The 18,228-nt window shown below is 40.4% G+C and overlaps 1 protein-coding gene across 1 annotated transcript; it reads right to left on the bottom strand.

Moving 5' to 3' along the window:
• Nucleotides 1–1,467: 1,467 nt before the first annotated feature.
• man1b1a (mannosidase, alpha, class 1B, member 1a) lies at nucleotides 1,468–17,654 on the bottom strand. Its single transcript, XM_068574078.1, has 14 exons — nucleotides 17,392–17,654; nucleotides 16,289–16,426; nucleotides 13,382–13,490; nucleotides 12,669–12,934; nucleotides 12,019–12,164; nucleotides 11,300–11,418; nucleotides 10,535–10,726; nucleotides 9,913–10,061; nucleotides 9,435–9,623; nucleotides 8,706–8,896; nucleotides 8,267–8,387; nucleotides 7,691–7,885; nucleotides 5,862–5,993; nucleotides 1,468–5,780 (listed from the first exon to the last, which is right to left on the bottom strand). Exons 2-14 carry the CDS (start codon nucleotides 16,388–16,390, stop codon nucleotides 5,571–5,573), a joined length of 2,121 nt encoding a protein of 706 aa, XP_068430179.1. The 5' UTR covers nucleotides 16,391–16,426; nucleotides 17,392–17,654; the 3' UTR covers nucleotides 1,468–5,570.
• Nucleotides 17,655–18,228: the final 574 nt, after the last annotated feature.

The raw sequence follows: 18,228 nt of genomic DNA, 5'->3' as shown, positions 1-18,228 counted from the left end.
GTGGTGCTTCTGCTGGTTGGTTGTTTTTAAAAAAAAATAAAAATCCTTTAATGTGTTCAAATACAGACATACTTCAGATTGATTGTCACCAGGGAGGTGTGTTTACATGTGCATGGTCGGGATCAGGAGCTCGGTATATACGTTATTCTGGTTCTGAGAAACCTGGATGAGCTGGAAACCAGGATGATGTTACATGTTAACACAGCGTCCAGGTTTCTAGACATCCTGTGCTGGCACAAAACATAGTGACTGAGAAATGATGTTCATAAAAATACAATAATAAAGGCTCTGGCTTCCAGGTATTCTGATCCAGCTGTATTATATTTAACAATATGTCATATAAGACACGTTACGACTTGACAATTTTCTGATGGGATTTCACATTATTTGTATATTCTCTGGAGCCGAGATATGAAAACAACAACAACAATCCCCTGAAACCATACATGTGTATGAAGTGTCATGTCTCCACTGTACGTGCTGCATGTATCTGCAGTGGCTGTCATGAGAGAGTGCACAACATGTCAGGCGGCTGGAAATCTCCAATGTTTCTTTGAGACTGCGGTTGGATTCAGGGCGCAATACTGTCACACGCCCCCGTCAGCCTTGAATAGCATTACGACTTCTTGTGTGCTTATTTGGTTTTTATTCGTTGAGTGCAGCAGCAACTTCACCACAAACCCATGATGAGTAGATCGTATATGAATATCCATTTATGTATTGCCTGAGTTGATCATTAAACAGTGGTAACTCATCAAATGTGTGTCTGAGGACAGGTCAGGCCGAGCTATGAAGAATGTAAAACCTCTGGAAACAGTTTCATCATACATCGGTCATGTTAATAAGCACATCTGGACGTCCCTTCATTCAATTAATGTCAGTCAAACGGGCAAATACTGACACTTGATGACACTGTGAAGCAGGCGCTGCAGGAGTTCCTTTGTAGAAAGAGAGGAAATGAATACATTGGTTGAAACAGAAAAGAGCTTTTTTCTTTAATGAGATGACTCCATGCATATTCTTGGTGTAATACAGGGCACTGTATTGCACCAGCAGCACATGCACGCGGCATGAGTCTTCCTCGTCTTCCTCTTTGTACCTGCTGCAGAGTCTCTCGGGATGCACAGAATCCAACTTAATTATTTGAAGATGAAAACCATTTCCTGGTCGTAGAACTGCTTTATGATTCATCAACTGTAGGAAGTGAGGTGACGGGTGCTTTCTGCTGCCCCCTGGTGGAGCTCTGACAAACATCTGGTGTTTAGCATTCAGTCAGAGGCAAAACTAAAACTATGTTTTAGTACGCGGTTGTTAAACACGTCAAAACCTGTGGCATTAACCCGCTGCTGTATCGGCCACCGCTGGTTTCGGGCTCGCCATCAGGGTTTACTTAGAGTATAATGAAACTTTTAATCTTCCCTGAAAAATGAAAACAGGAAAATAAAAACCAAAACAGATCCAAAACCATTAATTAAAAAGATTTATTCAAAAATGTAGATGGAAGGAAGGACGTTTGAATTCAGAGAACATTGCAATAAGCCACAAATTCAGTTACAAAGTGCTCCATCAGTCATCTGTACAGTGAACGTGGATATGATGAATACATGAAGCACCATAACAAGAGGAAACATGAGAAACAGTGTCAGCTCTGAAAACTGAACATATACAGTATACATCTATTTTTTTCATACTGTGTGTACAAAAGTGTAAAACAAATGTTGAATTTAAATCAAAGAAATATTTCACACCATCAAAATATGCAGATGAGTTATGGACTTACGGTGCAGGCCGGCGCACCGTGCACTTCTCACCGTGGATGAGGAGTGATTGCTCTGTCAAGATGTGTGTTCTTTGTGGGTTTTTTTCTGCCATGACTCAATTAATTGATTGAACAAGCAAACGCAGTATTGATCCCCGTCTTCGGCCCCTTGACAGGGTCACAGCACTCAGGCAGGAACTCCTGCAGGCAGAAAACTGATGAACTCCGCTGATGTTTCGTCTTCTGCCTCCATGTAAAATAGTCGAGTTGTCATCTTGCTATGGCTTGGATTCAACAATAATCACATTATATCATGAATTATCATCACAAGTGAGAGATTCAGCCAATATAAGAGAGTTCAAAGGACTAAATGCTACAAAATCTGATGCTCTCATTTGTTTCACAGAACCTTCAAATTCTAGGCAATTACAATACAACCCCAAGAATCAATTTTAAATGCTCGGAAAAAAGAAAGAAAAAAAGGGTCCAGACCAAATTCCTTTCAGTGGAAGAAGCAGACGAGGAAACATAATGAGAATATAAAAGGACAAAAGCAGAGTGAACTTAAATGGCTTCTGTGAGAGCCGAGAAAGTCGATACTGGTGTTGCATCTGCTGTTGACTCTTATCTTTGTGTTCTGACTTGACAGATTCCCGATCCCTCCGTGGATACACAACATTTTACAAGTCTCAGGTTTGTGATGGCGTTTCATTACAAATATATATATATATAAAGACAAAAAAACACATACAGGTGATGCAGAAAACAAACAAGCGCTCCATTGTTGTTAAACTATTAAGAACACTTCAGTGAGCCACACTGTGTGACCCGTTCCTTCATTAGCGTGAACACACAGACACAAACAGACACACACAGAGGCGCACACACACCCAGCTCAAGTCAATCGCCACACTATCCCGCTGTAGTACTAAACACTTAATACTAAATAGAGAACAAACAAATTGAGTAATGTTTGATAAACATTACAGTGCTCAGCAATTCATAAAACACTTTGAAATAATAATTTAAAAAAAGGAAATAAACTGTATATTTCATTTAATATTTTTGGGAGAGTTACTTCTTCAGTAGTAACCAATGGCCTTGTGGAAGTCCAAGTATAAAAAGTCAGACTCAAGAAACAAATGTTATTTGTCGACAATTAGAAAACACTTTAATAATGCCTTAAAGTGTGTTTAAATTCTTTTTGCTGATTTTGTAATATAACATTACATTCATTAAACCTAATTCTAATTAGTGAGGAGCTATGGCTGATTTCCACTGAGTAACTCAGTTTGCTTCCGTAGTACATGTGTCCAGTATCAATTAAGACTTAGGATATTTAATTGCAGTGTAAAAGAAAAAAGACTTTGGAAGGCCCGTGTGAGTAGTAGACACAGAACATAAGCTGATTAAAACAGAACACTTTTGACATGACATGGAATATCAAAACCAGAAAAGGGATCAATAATCAACGGACACAACTGCTGGATTGGTAACAAGTCAGAAACAATTTATACAAAATATTTACACCCACGTCGTTTTGTCAGTCACCCATCCAGAGTAAAAGTAGAAACCAGGAATCATACTTTCACTTGTCGCGTTTCAGAAATAAACACCACCGATACAGCAGCAATGAAAAAACAAAACATAAACAACAACATCAACAACAGAACCAAACCACCGCAGCACAATATATATTTCAGTAGGCACAGCAGCGCATTGGCAAACGTGGTGCACATTCAATGATGCGAGTCAGTATGTGGAGCTCATGAACAAAAGGAGATCATTCAAACATGAACGTGACGGACCGGTCAAACCGGGAGGGAAAAAGAGGAATCAAGCAGCCGATCCTTTTTTGGACGGAAGAACTGAAAGAGAAAAGGGAGCAGTGCGGCCATCTTCAGAGCAGCGCCAGTCCTTCAACTTCATTTGTCGATGTAACGACATGGAAAACAAGCGCTGCCCCCACTGCTCGACATCACATTTTGACGGGGCGCCGGGGATCGCCACGCAGCGGGAATCAAACCATTTCAGGTGTGACGAAAACAACTCGACAGACTTCATTCTCTGCAAGAGTCGTCATTGAAAAAAAAAAGAAAAAGGACATGAGGACGGTGTGGGCGTGTCCACAGGGCAGATGACCCAATGGCTTCTCAGAGTTTACCAAGAACTCAGAGAAAACCCTCTCCTTATAATTTATTAATTGTTCATTTTTCGTCCAACTTTAAGTTTAAGACGGCATAAAGCTTTTCTTTTATTGTCCTTCATTTCATGTTAAACAAGTGATACTATGATCCCACACTGAATCAAAACCCGGATGAGACCCAAAACTGTTCTGGAGTTCATATGAACACACTTGCTCCTCAATGACCGAATGTGAAATACAACGATAAAAAGAACAATGTATACATTCATCAGTAAAACAAGAGGCCGTTATGTCCTGAGCGCCAACTGAACATTGTTTACCACCAATTCACTAAACCTGATACGAGCCCAAATACTTTGGGCTCATATGAACAGAACTACTCGGTGTTGTTAACGGAGGTGCGGTTGTTGTTTACTGATGTTTTCATTTCACGTGTTAGTGACTAAGGGGTCTGACTGTACAATAACATTTAGCACATGAAGTGTAATAACGTGACTCAATGTGCATCCACTGAAAGTGCTTGTGTTTTTTTACCAGTTTGTTACTATAAGTGTCCGACAACATCATTGACAACACACTGACGACACTCCTGTGCAACAAGTCACATCACTTATCACCAACCGGACAGCCCACTGGTGTTTTAGTCGGGTGATTTTAATGAGCCGAACTCTGTTTGGGCCAGAAAACGTGAGTCTGGAAAATATGCAACGAGAATCCATTGAGCTCAACGTCTGGAAGCCGGACAAATCAGAAAGCAGCAGTTTGTACCTAAACAACAACACAGGCTTGGATGCGTTTAACATCATCAATAAAGTTGTAAATAAATTGTCTCTTTGTAAGCGCTGGGTTATGGCAAGTTTCTTAGCCATGAAAGCCTGTATAGGTTACTTAAAGCCTGTGTTTCATTAAAGACATTCAAATTAGGAACACGTTGCATTTCCTTTTCAGCAAGGCACTGGCCTCAGAAGTGGAATTGGTCTCAGGACTCTGTGCTGGAGCTGCCCATCGCTCCTAAACACTGAGGATGGAACATTACAGTTGACAGATATCCCAAAGGGGAATGATGTTACAACTTTACTTATTCAATGTCATTCTGAAACACGAGCGAGTGCACTGGCTTCTGCCAAAGTAAAGACTTGAACCTACAGTATGCGACTCCTCCGGCTGCACCTTCAAACATCAGTGAGTTAACTGAATGCATCCGTGGACTCCTTCAGCCATGACACCTGACCACGTGGCGATGATGAGGATGTTCACCTCACATAGCAAAGACCAAGTCAGGTATGACACGAGTGTTGTAACCACACACTCACTCACTCCCTCCCTCACTCACTCACTCGAAAGCTCCTCGGCATTTTCTCTCACGTCTCCTGTTCGGACCCAGCTATTCGCAGCTGATTAACAAAAAAAACAAAAAAGCTTTATACATTAGAGACCAGCTCTATCACAAAACATTTTCCTTAGGAAAAAGAAAAAAAAATCCCAGCCAATATGGAAACGTGTCAAAGTACAAGTAGACAGCGCAGGTCTGCTCCACTGCTCAACACTGCAGTCCAGCCTGGACGGTTGCTCAAGAGAATTGCCGGACTGAGCGGCAACAACAGTCTTTGACTCGTACAGGACTCTGTTGGTCGGATCTTTGTACACATCTCCTGCACGGTGACATCACTTGGGTGGGGAAGGCCATATGGGCAGCACGTGGGCCTCTGTGTTGAAGACATACTTGTCGAGATTGAGCAGCTCCATGTCGTCGGAGAAGAGCAGATACAGGTACTTCAGCGTCTCCCCCAGATAGAAACTCTCCATCTTGTCCCGGGGCCCGGGGTTCACGGGGTCACGCACGTTGTTAATAGACGTGTAGCCGCCACCGGGGACCTGCGGAAGTGGAGGCGTTCGGTCAGGCGGGTTAAGGGCACAACACGTAATGCTAATGTTACTGAATAATCTTGTCTGTACTTTAGTGTAGTTATTGAAGCTGTGCAGGATTTCCCAGCCCCAGTCTCTGTACTTGGGGTCCTTTGTGAATCTGTACATGTAGAACAGACTTTCTACCGTTTCTGGCCTCAGCAGGTTGTGTCTGTCTGCGGGCTGGAGGAGAAATGAGAAAAACAAATGTCAATACATATCTAAATGAACACAAAGTGAAAAAGAAAAAAAGATTAGTTATTGCTCGAAGAACTCCCTTTTAAAACTTTTCTGGGGCCAAAATAAATTTAAAAAAGTGCCTTGTCCTAGAATTTGATTAATGCAAGCGCTACGGATTTGCCAACAAATGTTTTATTTAAATATAACAGAATCCATAAATAACACAATAAAATAATTCACGGGTTTACAGAAATCCTGTGTCATCGTTCTGCTGTCGAATAAAACAAGTCCACGGTAACAACCAGTCGGGCTCAGGGAGCCTCCTTTATATCTTCTTTATGAGGATTCTTTACTTAAAGTATTGTTTTTATTTCTCGTTTTATCACACACACACACACACACACACACACACACACACACACACACACACACACACACACACACACACACACACACACACACACACACACACACACACACACACACACACACACACACACACACACACACACGTAAACCATCGTCAATGTAAAACAATCCGTGTATTGAAATGAATAAATCCTGTATAATAGGACATTCATTTCCTTCGTTTTTAATCCAAGAATTTGATCGAGCTCCTAAAATGTTTCATACTTTTGGAGGTTAATGTTAATCTTAATGATGCAGCAGCGGAGACAAGTACAATAACATTGGATGCTTTGACAAATGTGGAGCAGTTAATGAAAATGAGCATTGAGGAGGGTTAGGAAGGTTATGGACACAACTCCCATGACAAATCGACACTCACTCAGCAGAGGATTCACAATCATTTTGGTCGCTGTACCTTCTTTCAAGAAACCACCACCGTAAGACGGTAAAGGAAAGAGTTTTTCCAATTCAATCCATTATAATCTACAAAGAGACTTTTTCAAATTGCTTAACACAAGGTCAGTTGCCATTTAGACCAGTTTTCTTAGTTTTAATTGCATTTTAAATATACATTTTGAAGCGTTACAGCAAGACCCATTATATATCGGGTACAAAAGCTGGGACGTGCACACACTCCTTAAGCGTGCAAACACACACTTAAAAGTAGAAAGTACATAAAGTAAAACATTATATATATACATATACATCCATATATATATATATATATATACACATCCATATATATATATATATACACATCCATATATATATATATATACACATCCATATATATATATATATATATATATATATATATATACACATCCATATATATATATATATACACATCCATATATATACACATCCATATATATATATATATACACATCCATATATATATATATATATATATATATATATATATATATATATATATATATATATATATATATATATATATATATATATATATATATATATATATATATATATATATATATATACATCCATATATCCATATATACACATCCATATATCCATATATATATATATATATATCCATATATATATATATATATATATATATATATATATATATATATATATATATATATATATATATATATATATATATCCATATATATATATATATATATATATATATATATATATATATATATATATATATATATATATATATATATATATATATATATATTATCAAGGATGACGTGATAACTAAACAATGAAGAAGACAAATAAAAATGCCAGCTTTCCTCTATTAGCCTCACCTTCACAATGACATCGTTTCCATCACTGGCCTGCAGGTTAAAGTGTACGATCTCTGGGCTCAACCCCGTCTCCATCTGTTTGTACATCTGGTGACACGTCTCCATCAACTGCACAGCCAGGTCCATGTGGTCCCCTGGGAGGCCGTTGTGGGCCCCGAGCGCCAAGGTTCCTGGCAGGAAGCACACAAGGTGGTCCTGTGTAGAGAGAGCGAGAGCGCGAGAGAGAGAAATCAGAGAGGACGAGGCAGATGGGAGATAATGATGAGATGGCATTGATTGGACTGGCTAATGGAGACAGAAGAGCACACAGGTTTGTACAGCTACCGGCTCAACAGAAGCACAAAGGCTGCTTGATTGAGCAACGCGGTGTATGTCTGTCAGTGTGTTGGGTTTAGGCAGTGTTACGTGACAACAATCAGGGGTCCTTGTGCTGTACGTGCTATTTACAAAACACAGAAGGCCTGGGTAAACAAAATTAGCTTTCAAGATTTTCAGCAGCCCCGAGGTTAATTAAGGACTCGTGAACTTCTGACACCCAGAGTATTTTACACAATGACTTTTGGTGAGCATCCCTACCATCTTCGGGTTGAAGCGGCTGTGGGACAACTCTCCAACAAAGGTCAATTTGCTGGGCCCCGTCTGTCTCACAAGGTGTTTTTTCACTCCTTCTACAGCCTGAAGGTAGTCCTCCAACAGGCTGGTCAAAACATAAACAGGAAATGTGACAGAATGCGATAGAGATATTAGTCATTATAATATTTGTCTCTTGTGACTCTGTTTAGGGCTAAGCAATGAATCATTATCACAATTCTAAAAATATGTTTTTTTTTCAAGGTGTTGACTAAATCACAATATGGCAAACACAAAATATACATACAATATACTTAAAAAGGTGCCATGCAGTAAATTCAAGTTCTTATCAAAAGGTGTCTCGGTACTGGCCTTGTTGCTTGAAACCCAGTGGTTTCTCTCACAATCACAGAACATCAACTCAGAAATGGAAAGTTGGAATTACTCGTCTTCCGTCTTGCCTCCCTGGATCCACTGTTTGAGCAGGTACTCGTAGTAGCTGTCTGCCCTGGCACCAAGGGTGTAGACCCCTTTGTGGGTGAACTGGCCGCTGTTGGTGTTGATGAACATGGGCACTAGGCCGTCATGTTTTCCTGGCAGCTTGTGGACCAGCTTCATTACCTCATTCACAACCTCCTGGTGAGGCAAGAGAAGAAAAAAAAAGGAGAAGAAAAAAGGAGCAAACATTAGCATCGAGACATTAGATAATGAACCCAACAGACTCACTTTGCATACTGCCGTTGTGTGGGCCAATGAGTTTGAAAATTACTGCAATTTACCATTGGAGAATTATTAGCAATTTCACACTTTGATGAAATTTGGCTCGTCAAAAGCTATGTCTCACACCGCTGGCTAAGATTAGGACGAAATTACTCAAATTTATGTCAGGTTGGGCTTAAAAGCTTCAGGGACGACCTGCAGTTTCTGGAATCATTCATAGACTGACAACCTGATAGATTTAAAGCAAATCCTAGCTCATGCTTGTCACTTTAATCACACAAATGTATGCACGCTGTACTTAATGTCAGATTTTAACTCAACTGATACCATCTAAAATCTATATAAATTATCCAATTATTTTTCACTGCATCTCAGAGAACTGCCACATCTAAATTATTGGACACGCACAGCGGAGCACGTAGGACTGCAATGGAGGCCCTCTTGGTATCCTGACCTGGTACTGTGGATCCTGAGTGAGGCGGCTCAGCTCTCGGAATTCCAGCTGAATGCTCGTGACCTCGGCCAACGTGCTGTCCGACGTCCATCGAGGAGGGTGAGCTGTTCCCTTTCCGATGTTAACGTCTGAGAACGGGATCTTTGAGGGAGTTTTGAAGGCAGGCATCAACCGAGCCCCGAGATCTTTCTTCAAGTGGAGAGGACACAGAATTTAAGGGGGGGGATTACTTTTTCTGTCTTATAAGAGTTAGCAATCATTGGCTTTATTTTGAAAATGCAACCGCTTCAAGCAAAACATTACCACATCATGAAATATGAAGTCACCTGTTAGCTTGCAACTAGGGCAGAGAAGACTCTGAACATCGTAGGCTCGACAATATAGTTGACTATGAAGCTACATGAGTTGCATTCTCATATTTGAAACAAAAAACAGAAGAAAAAAACACAGTAAGAGTGCTTGTTATGGACGAACTCACAGCTTTCTCCAGAAAGAGTTGGTCTCCTGTCAGATGGTAGGTACTCAGCAGGCCCCCGAGGACACGGATGGTTGTCTCAAAAAGATTTACATCCACATTCTTGTCAAAAGATAGCTCTTTCTCGACCCAGTCCTTTGCTTCTGCAAACTCTATGTGGAGTGAGTTGAGGGACAAGAGTGGGAAAGAGAGAGGAAGGGAACAAAATATAATACATTTGATGACAGCAGTTTAACACGGTGGTTAAAAGCTGTCTCGTAAGAAGCTACAGAGTCAGCCCCCTGACTGAGGCTTTGTCGGATTCTAAAAAGAACTTAACATTGCTGGCATTGTCAGACTTAAAAGGGTCAATAAAAAGAGATATGGCATTGTTCTTTCTTGTCTAAATCTTGAGCCCACATTACCCACAGTGCAACTGCAAGTATATCGGCTAATGAGGCCTCAAGATGCTTCCCTCAAGCAGAGACAAAGAGCGGGCTACATAAATCTGATAACATCAGTTTTTATGAACTTCACCTCCCCCGAGGTTTAATAAAACTCTATAGTCAGGATTGTATTTTGTTTGGGATTAAAACATCTAATGATACCCAGCCTCAAGAGAGAGGGAATGACCGACATACAATACCTTCTTTTAGGCCCAAAATCCACATTGTGTCCAAAGAATCAATAAGCGTCAGACCCAGTCCAAACCATTCCCCGAAAGACCTGGAGATGGGCTTGAGCTCATCGTGACCCCAGGCGTAGTCCTTATAGCCTTTCCAGGCATGTCTGAAGGCATCACATACGGCCTCCAGTCTGTCCTCAGTTCCAATTGAAACTACAAACAAAAAGGAATGAATAAGAAATGAAAGCGTGCTCTGAAAAGTCTGTTTCCTCTCGGATGTTCTCAACAATGCACGTCTTATTTTCAGATTTTCTTTTTCTTCAGTGGAAGGAATATTCGCTGCCATGCACTGATACTGCTGCTTTGAGCACAGCAGGGTTTTATCCTGCGTGTTCAAAATAATAAAACTGTAAAAAGAAAAAAAAGAAAAAGAGCTGACGGCATATACCGGGAGAGCTGGACAATGCCATGTTAAAGAATATGCTTGAGGGAGAAACTTTTGTCAGTGGATCCAAAAAGTTTTCTCAATTTCAGAAAGAATAGGATGAGGAGGAACTCAATGAAGGCTATAGCCCAATAAAGAATGACAAAACAATCATACGGTTACTGTTTTACATCATCAAGTGAAATCTTTCTTTGGACTTAAATTATTATTTTATAGAATTAACAATTTTTGGATTATTCAGAAAAAAAATCAACAACAAATTGATTGTTATCGTTTGTTGAAGGCCATGTACTTCCTTAAATCCTTAGGTAAAAAGCCCAAAAAGTGAATTGCGAACAGACCTTCCGGTGGCACTGTGGCAGCAGGGTAGGCTGGGGTTGGGGGGGCCGCAGCTTCTTTTTCATTGGTCGAGGGTGGCGGCTCTGTGGCTTGGTCAGCTTCGATCATTGCTCCCCTCCAGCTGCGAAACCAAAGTAAAAAGCCTTCTTACAACCGCTTCTTTGATTCATGTACTGCAACAAATGCTGCAGGGTGCGGCTGGAAAATGTTTGATTCTGTTATTCTGAGTAACATCATGTTAACGCGCCATGTCATCATGTTGTACTTTGGGAAATTTGTCACACATGTCATGTTGACGATCAGCGTTGAGGGTAAATGGAGTCGAATGAAGCAATACATCTCGCAGTGTGTGCTATATTGAACAAGAAAGCCATCGTCATGACAGTGATGTAGTTGGAGGTAAGAAAGCTTGGTTTTCTAGTCTCTGCCTCTGGGTAGCCAGGGGCCTGTGCTCTAGAAAGCACTCAAAAACAGTATTGCATAGCATTGTATTGCATTCCAGCTCATTTTCCCCCCTTAAAAGTACAATTGGTATTCCAAAATATGAGTGCAGAGGATGTTCTTGACGAGGATACATTTCACTGTGTTTTGGCTGGCTATTCAGTCAATAACAAAAACGCAGGAATTTGCTTCAATTCACTAAATTTCCATTCAACATTGATTGGTCATCATTGATTGGAAAATAGTTGCAAAACAAAAACAGCAACAACAAACAGTTTACCTGACAATCTTCTTTTCTTTGTCCTCCTCTTCCCCTTCTTCTTCTCGAACCACCTCTTGCACTGGCTTCTCCCCACCGACTGTGTTTGAAACATTTCCATCTTTCTGCAGGCTCGGCGGACCTCTCTTGTTTGGGAAAGACTTAATCTGGAGATAAATTGAATAATAAGAGTCTACATTTTAGTCCAAATAGGGTACTTTTACAACAACTTTAGCAAACTGTTGTCACAAAAGAGACGGTGCAGACTCATAACCAGCAATAAATATATAACCATTAGAACAGAGTTCTCCATTAACAATAGTTTGTCACTAGTGATGGACGTACCTTTTCACTACATCTTCCAAATCTGATACAATGAACATTAATTATTAAAGTGCCTCATTGACACAAAAGCACAATGATGACCAAAACAGTGAGCACTGTACAAGTCATCTCAAAATGTACACGCAACACTGAATTAAAAGAGAATACATGAAATAGCGCAACTAGTACAGCTGTTTTTAATGACGACTCTTCAGTTGGGTGTGATGTCAGCGTAATGCGTCTGACTGTAATCACAATCGAGCAACAATCTTGGGTGACTTCAGCATGAATACTTCATTAATGATGTTGAGTGGTGTGAAATAAAATCATACAAACGCAACTCCCACCTTGGCGGGAGGTTTAGGCATAATGGGGACGTTTGGTCCTTTGGGCTCCACCAAAGCATGCGCACCCACATCTGGCTCCACCACAGCACCTGCACCTGCATCTGGATCTACAGCTGGCAGCACATGAGGCGCTGGCAGCACATGAGGCCCTGCCACAGGAGGCAGAGCTTTTCCTGCAGCTTGATCCAATATAGACTGAACATGTAGAGGAAGATCCTTCACGTTTCTGTCATTCAGCTCCAGCCAGTCATCCCTGTCAGGCCACCCTGAATACACAATGAACAAGAAAACATGCTGAGTCTCAGCCCAACCTATGTCAACTAGCTAAATTATTATTACTATATAGCCATCAGAATATTAGTCATCTGTAAAATACATAAATCAAAGCCAAGTGTGAACATAATGCCCAAACACAAGGCAATAAAAGCATTTTCTAATGTAGCCGCCTCAGTGTGAATGTGGAGGGAAAATCAAAACAGTGCAATTAGATTCATAAAAATAAATTAAAAAAAGATTAAAAGCAAGCAAGGTACCACAAACGCAAATGAGAACAAAAACTAATCTAAACAACAAAAAACAAACTATTGGATTGTCTTGTGGCCTTGAAACAATTCACTGAAATCCATCACCCCCACCTAATGCAACACAGAGGCAATCCAGCTCATCAGCTTGTGTATGTGTGAGTTAAGCGTTGTGCCGGAAGCATTGTTTACCTCTCCACTGCTCTGTGATGCTGGGATAGGAGAGCAGTCCAAATATGAGCAGCAGAGCCAGCAGGAACAGGATGAGGCTTCGCTGGAGCCGGGACAGCTGCTTCCATTTCTGTAGGCAGATAAAAAAAAATAAAAAAAACATGAAGCTGACTACACAGACGCGTGTCTTCAAAGCTCTGGAGTCAAAGCATCTGTCAGCAGATTTTAAAATCCTCCCCCTCTTAATATATCTTACAAATCTGTTTATGGACCTTTGAAAATAGCAGCGTGAGAGAGGGAAAATCCTGATGGCCTTTTCTGGTCTGGCTCAGCCTGTGTAAACCCAACATCTCTTTCCACCTGGTGCGTTAAGCCCAGTGGCAGCTCATTCATAAATGATCTAAGTAACCAGCTATACCTGGCGGAGCACAGGGAGCGACAGAGTCAGGGTCTCTCAGGAGAGAAGCCTAACATGGTACCACTCTTACCTGCTCTAATTAACACCGATGCAACACCATGAAACTATTGAGCGAGTCACACAACAGACTTTATCTCTAAGGACATTTGACTTTGCTTATGGCTCCCTCACCATGACAGCATCAACACATACTGTTCAGTACAATACTGCATTTTTACAAACCAGACCTTATAGTATAGTACATAAACACAACTGACAAAATCCTATTTCCTTTCCCTTTTTTTTTTTTTTTTTACACAATGAAGAAGACACAACTATTCATCTTCTCTAACTGCAGTGAGTTGGAGTCAGTGAAGCTCAACCGGTAGGTTGGCTATTGAACGCATCACACACAACAATAGCAGATGAAGCACGCGGAGACATCCTTTTTTGCTGTGTGAGGAGACAAACGGCGAGCCGATACGCCACTCAGAGGAACATGATTTGCGGAGAATGGTTTTCTCAGGTATCATAAACCATAATCAACTTTAAAGACCCGCAGGTACGACGTCTCTGCTATGAAGCTGGCTTCACAGAGGTCAGTTGATTCACTGCTGAAATAAAACGCTACAGATCATCAGTCGATGAGAGCGCTGGTTTGCCTTTGAATTCAGATAAATAAATGAATTCCTTGGCCTTCATTAGAGCTGACTGATTATTTTGAAAAAAAAGAAGGGCCAAAAGAAGTAATCATGTTGAAATGATGATTCGAGAAGTCTTTCTGTTTACGATCAGAGTATCTGCAAAGACAAATTGAAACAATGGGTTTTCATTTGTTTTGTTTTGATAATACTGAGTCTTTAATATCACTTTTGGGATTTAAAAACAGATGCAGAGATGGATTTTAAACAATATTTGGGGGGAAATTAGAAGATGGAAGAAATTTCAATTAAAAGTTGATGAATTGTCCTACAATATTTCCAACAAAAGCAGATTTGATGGGGAAAAAAAAGATGTTATATTATAGAATTGAAAAGGAACACAGCATTACAAAAGTCAAAACAACTCAAGCCATTGTTTTCTGTGCAAGCCCCCATCCATAACTGTTGATGTGCGTCATTGCAGGTTTTTGTGTATTATGATACACCACTGTCCTATTTCTCAGCATGCACACATTTCCCTTCCCCAGATAAAGCAGCCATCTTAATGCATTTGCTCCCCAGAATGACACGATCTCACTCCTGTTCCCTGAATTCTTTATATCTGTATGCTGTGTTTGGTGTATGCTACGGGTGTCAGCTTATGTGCAGCTTATGCACAACACTGACAGCTGTACAGAGCAAAGTAATCTCTCATTGCATGTTCTTTTTGAAGGTTTTTTGCAAAGAACAGGAGAATGCTCCCACCTCTCTTACAGTCTGTGTGTAACACAGAAATAATTATTGAACAACTAAGGTAGTTTGATTTTGAGCATGGTTATGAAACTAGTTTCACAAGAATAAAAGTAAAAAACTGAACAAAACAGCAACCTTTGAGGAAGGCGCAACAAACTAAAGTATAAGAAGTGAAATAAAAGTGCAACACAGTATTCCTGTAAAACCTGAGCACCAAAAAAGAAGACAAAGGAGGCTCCTAGTGGGAGAGCATAAGGAGGAGTGAGACGTGTAAGAAATTTAAAAGCAAAGAAAACAAGATTAAAGAGAATGTGCAGGTAGACGGGAGAGAGACGGTGAGATGAGCAGAATTTATTTTATCTCATTGTAGTGATCATCTGCTCAGTGGAGGCATTCATCTGAGGAGTTTGAAAGTTCAGGGTACTTAACAACAAAGGAGGATTAAGAACCGAAGACTGAAACTATGAATTGATTTGTTTCAAAGAAGATATTTCATTAAAGACCAATGGTTGTATCAATCAGGCCATTGTGCACATTACTGTTAATTAATGAGCAAAAGCGCTTCATGGCAATATCTGATCACTACATTAACATAAGGTATTTTGATTTCTAAAAGGTACATCCCCACTTGGTTATATGATCAATTCATAGTTTCTAAATGTACTTATCATAAAATGATATGCATCACAATACGCACTATAAAGATAGATAGAAAAAAAATAAACATCTAGTTGCCATCGTGAGCCTGCAGAACACCTTCTGGGCCGTTTTTTGGATTAATTACTTGATTAATTTATAAAAAAAATAATTCTGCAAGTCTCTACTGCAGTCATTTAAAAAGGTATTAACTTAATTTGGTCTTTTGATGATGAACACAAGACTCAAAAATCTCCCATCAGTGTGCAGTTGGGCTGAAATCTGGTGACTGCATGCCATGTAGTCTCATTGTATAAAATTACAGTTATCCACGTCTTCCACCACTGCCATCAACCATAACTCTGTAGTGATGTGTACGGACCTTTTCACACATGAGTTGAACATAAGATCATTATATTGCATCAGACACAGGGTTCCTGTCTCAGATTGGTACATCTGCCTTGAGCCATAATCTGCACACTGCACCACGGGATCACTCACCCTCCAGCAGGACTGTCTCCGGTGTTTGCCGTTGTTGTAAGTGTGATTGTGGGGATCAGTGAGTGTCAGAGAGATGAAGTCCTTTCTGGAAGGCGGATACATCCTCTGATCCGGTCAGACAAACTGCGCTCATAGAAGCTGCATTCAGAGAAGGAAATAAAATAGTTAGCCGAACCATGACTACTATGACTAAACAATTGGGCCTAATCTAAATGTTATCAAAATTATCAATATGGCCCACTGCAACTTTTATATCGTGGGATATTTGAAATAGACTAAATGTGTGTCAAAATACCAATAGGAATGAAACATTGTCCTCCTGTAGAGATGTCCAGGCCATCATCTTAGAAAACAGACTTAAGACACCATCTTTGTTTGGCACAGATTCCCACAAAACAATCTCACCATAATCATTTGAATGTTTTTCATGGAAAATGACGTACCCATTATCACCCCCTCTAATAACACAATGCATGGTGTCCAACAAAGCAAGGCTGGCAGTGATTGTGCATTGGGCTTTTTGTAATGCAATACACTCATGGACACATAATTCAGATGTATCAAGTATATTTACTTTGCTTTGCAAATTCTGTACTTTGGACACATATAATATGGCTATCATCACACTGTGGAGAAACTAAAAGCGATATGAATCGACAACCTCTTCAGCACCATGGACAGCTTACTTACGTACTCACGTGCACTTGAGTGACGTTTTAGGCAAAATGTCTTAACTTCTAATGTCGATTGTTAGCTGGAAACAGCGCTGACTACAACAACGACGCCCTTGTTAAGGGAGTCACGTCGTCTTTGCGAGAAAGCGTGAGCTCAGACAACCGAGAAAGCAGCTTTAAAGCAATGCTAAATAAAGAATAAGTCTGACTCTCGTCTAAAAGGCAAGATAGTTGCTGTGACGTTACACGAAATAGCATACGTTAGCTTACAATAGTTAGTCAATAACAGCCACGAGCTATTTCAGACAAGTAAGCTAATGTACCAGGTTACCTTATTTGGGGAACGTTACGTTAGTTTCCTTCCACACGTCACTGCATGCTGACAACATCTCTAAAAACAAGAGTCACACACTGAGCGGCTCCCCTCACCTTGGTGCCTGGTTGGTTGCGTTATCCTCCTGAAAGCTGTCGGCTAGCTACGAGAGGCTAGCTTGTTGTTGTGGTTTCCCCGGGCGTGTTTGTGAATGGAAAGTGAAACTGTTCGTCAGTCAGAAGATCTGACATGTAACACAATAGTCCGTCCGACTGTCACGCACGACGACCGGCTGCCACAGGAGATGTCAAACAAATGAAGCTGGCGGAAAACATGGCTAAAGTTAGCGAGCGAAGACAGACAAATGCGGAAAAGAGTTGACAAGTGATGACGCTGCGTGACACGTAACGCGTGCACGCGCTGCGACGGCTCGAGCATTAACCCTTCAACACCCTAACTCCAGGCTGAGATATTTTTGGTTTTACAGGTCATTTTATTTATTTCAAGCTGTTCCTAATTCAGAAAGTGCTTTTAAAATCCCTTACATGGCGAGTCCCAGTTGAACTCATGCACGTATTAATATTATTGGAAACTATGCACAGTTAAATGGCAATGGTTACTTAAATAGCCTGGAGACAAATCGTACGTTCTTCAGCTAAAATAGGCTACTCTTAGTTACACTGACACTTAATTAATTATCTACTGAGTGTAATATTGGAACATTGTCTACATTTTCCTAACAATTAGGACCATATTACATCATCCTTTCCTAGACTTTTCCTAAGAAGTAGTTACGGGTAAGCATGAGGAAATGCATGTGAATAAATACATGAAAATACAAAATGAGTTAATTGTCGACATAGTATCAATGATTATGGGAGAATATAATGTTTCCCAACCTATGCTCGGCAGAAATAATATTCTTATAGTTCCCTGACTGCATCTTATTGACT

Source organism: Clinocottus analis, unplaced genomic scaffold (assembly GCF_023055335.1).
Source record: "Clinocottus analis isolate CAN_PGR_092001 unplaced genomic scaffold, fCliAna1.0.p SCAF_13, whole genome shotgun sequence".
Taxonomy (NCBI): Eukaryota; Metazoa; Chordata; class Actinopteri; order Perciformes; family Cottidae; genus Clinocottus; species Clinocottus analis.
This window is presented reverse-complemented; position numbering and strand designations above follow the sequence as displayed.

Coding starts and splice junctions, on each gene's coding strand:
- man1b1a (XM_068574078.1), bottom strand. CDS start 16,390: ATGTATCCGCCTTCCAGAAAGGACTTCATCTCTCTGACACTCACTGAT. Junction 8,388..8,705: donor GGAGGCAAGACGGAAGACGA/GTAATTCCAACT, acceptor TGTTTTGACCAG/CCTGTTGGAGGACTACCTTC. Junction 7,886..8,266: donor GCCGCTTCAACCCGAAGATG/GTAGGGATGCTC, acceptor CTCTCTACACAG/GACCACCTTGTGTGCTTCCT.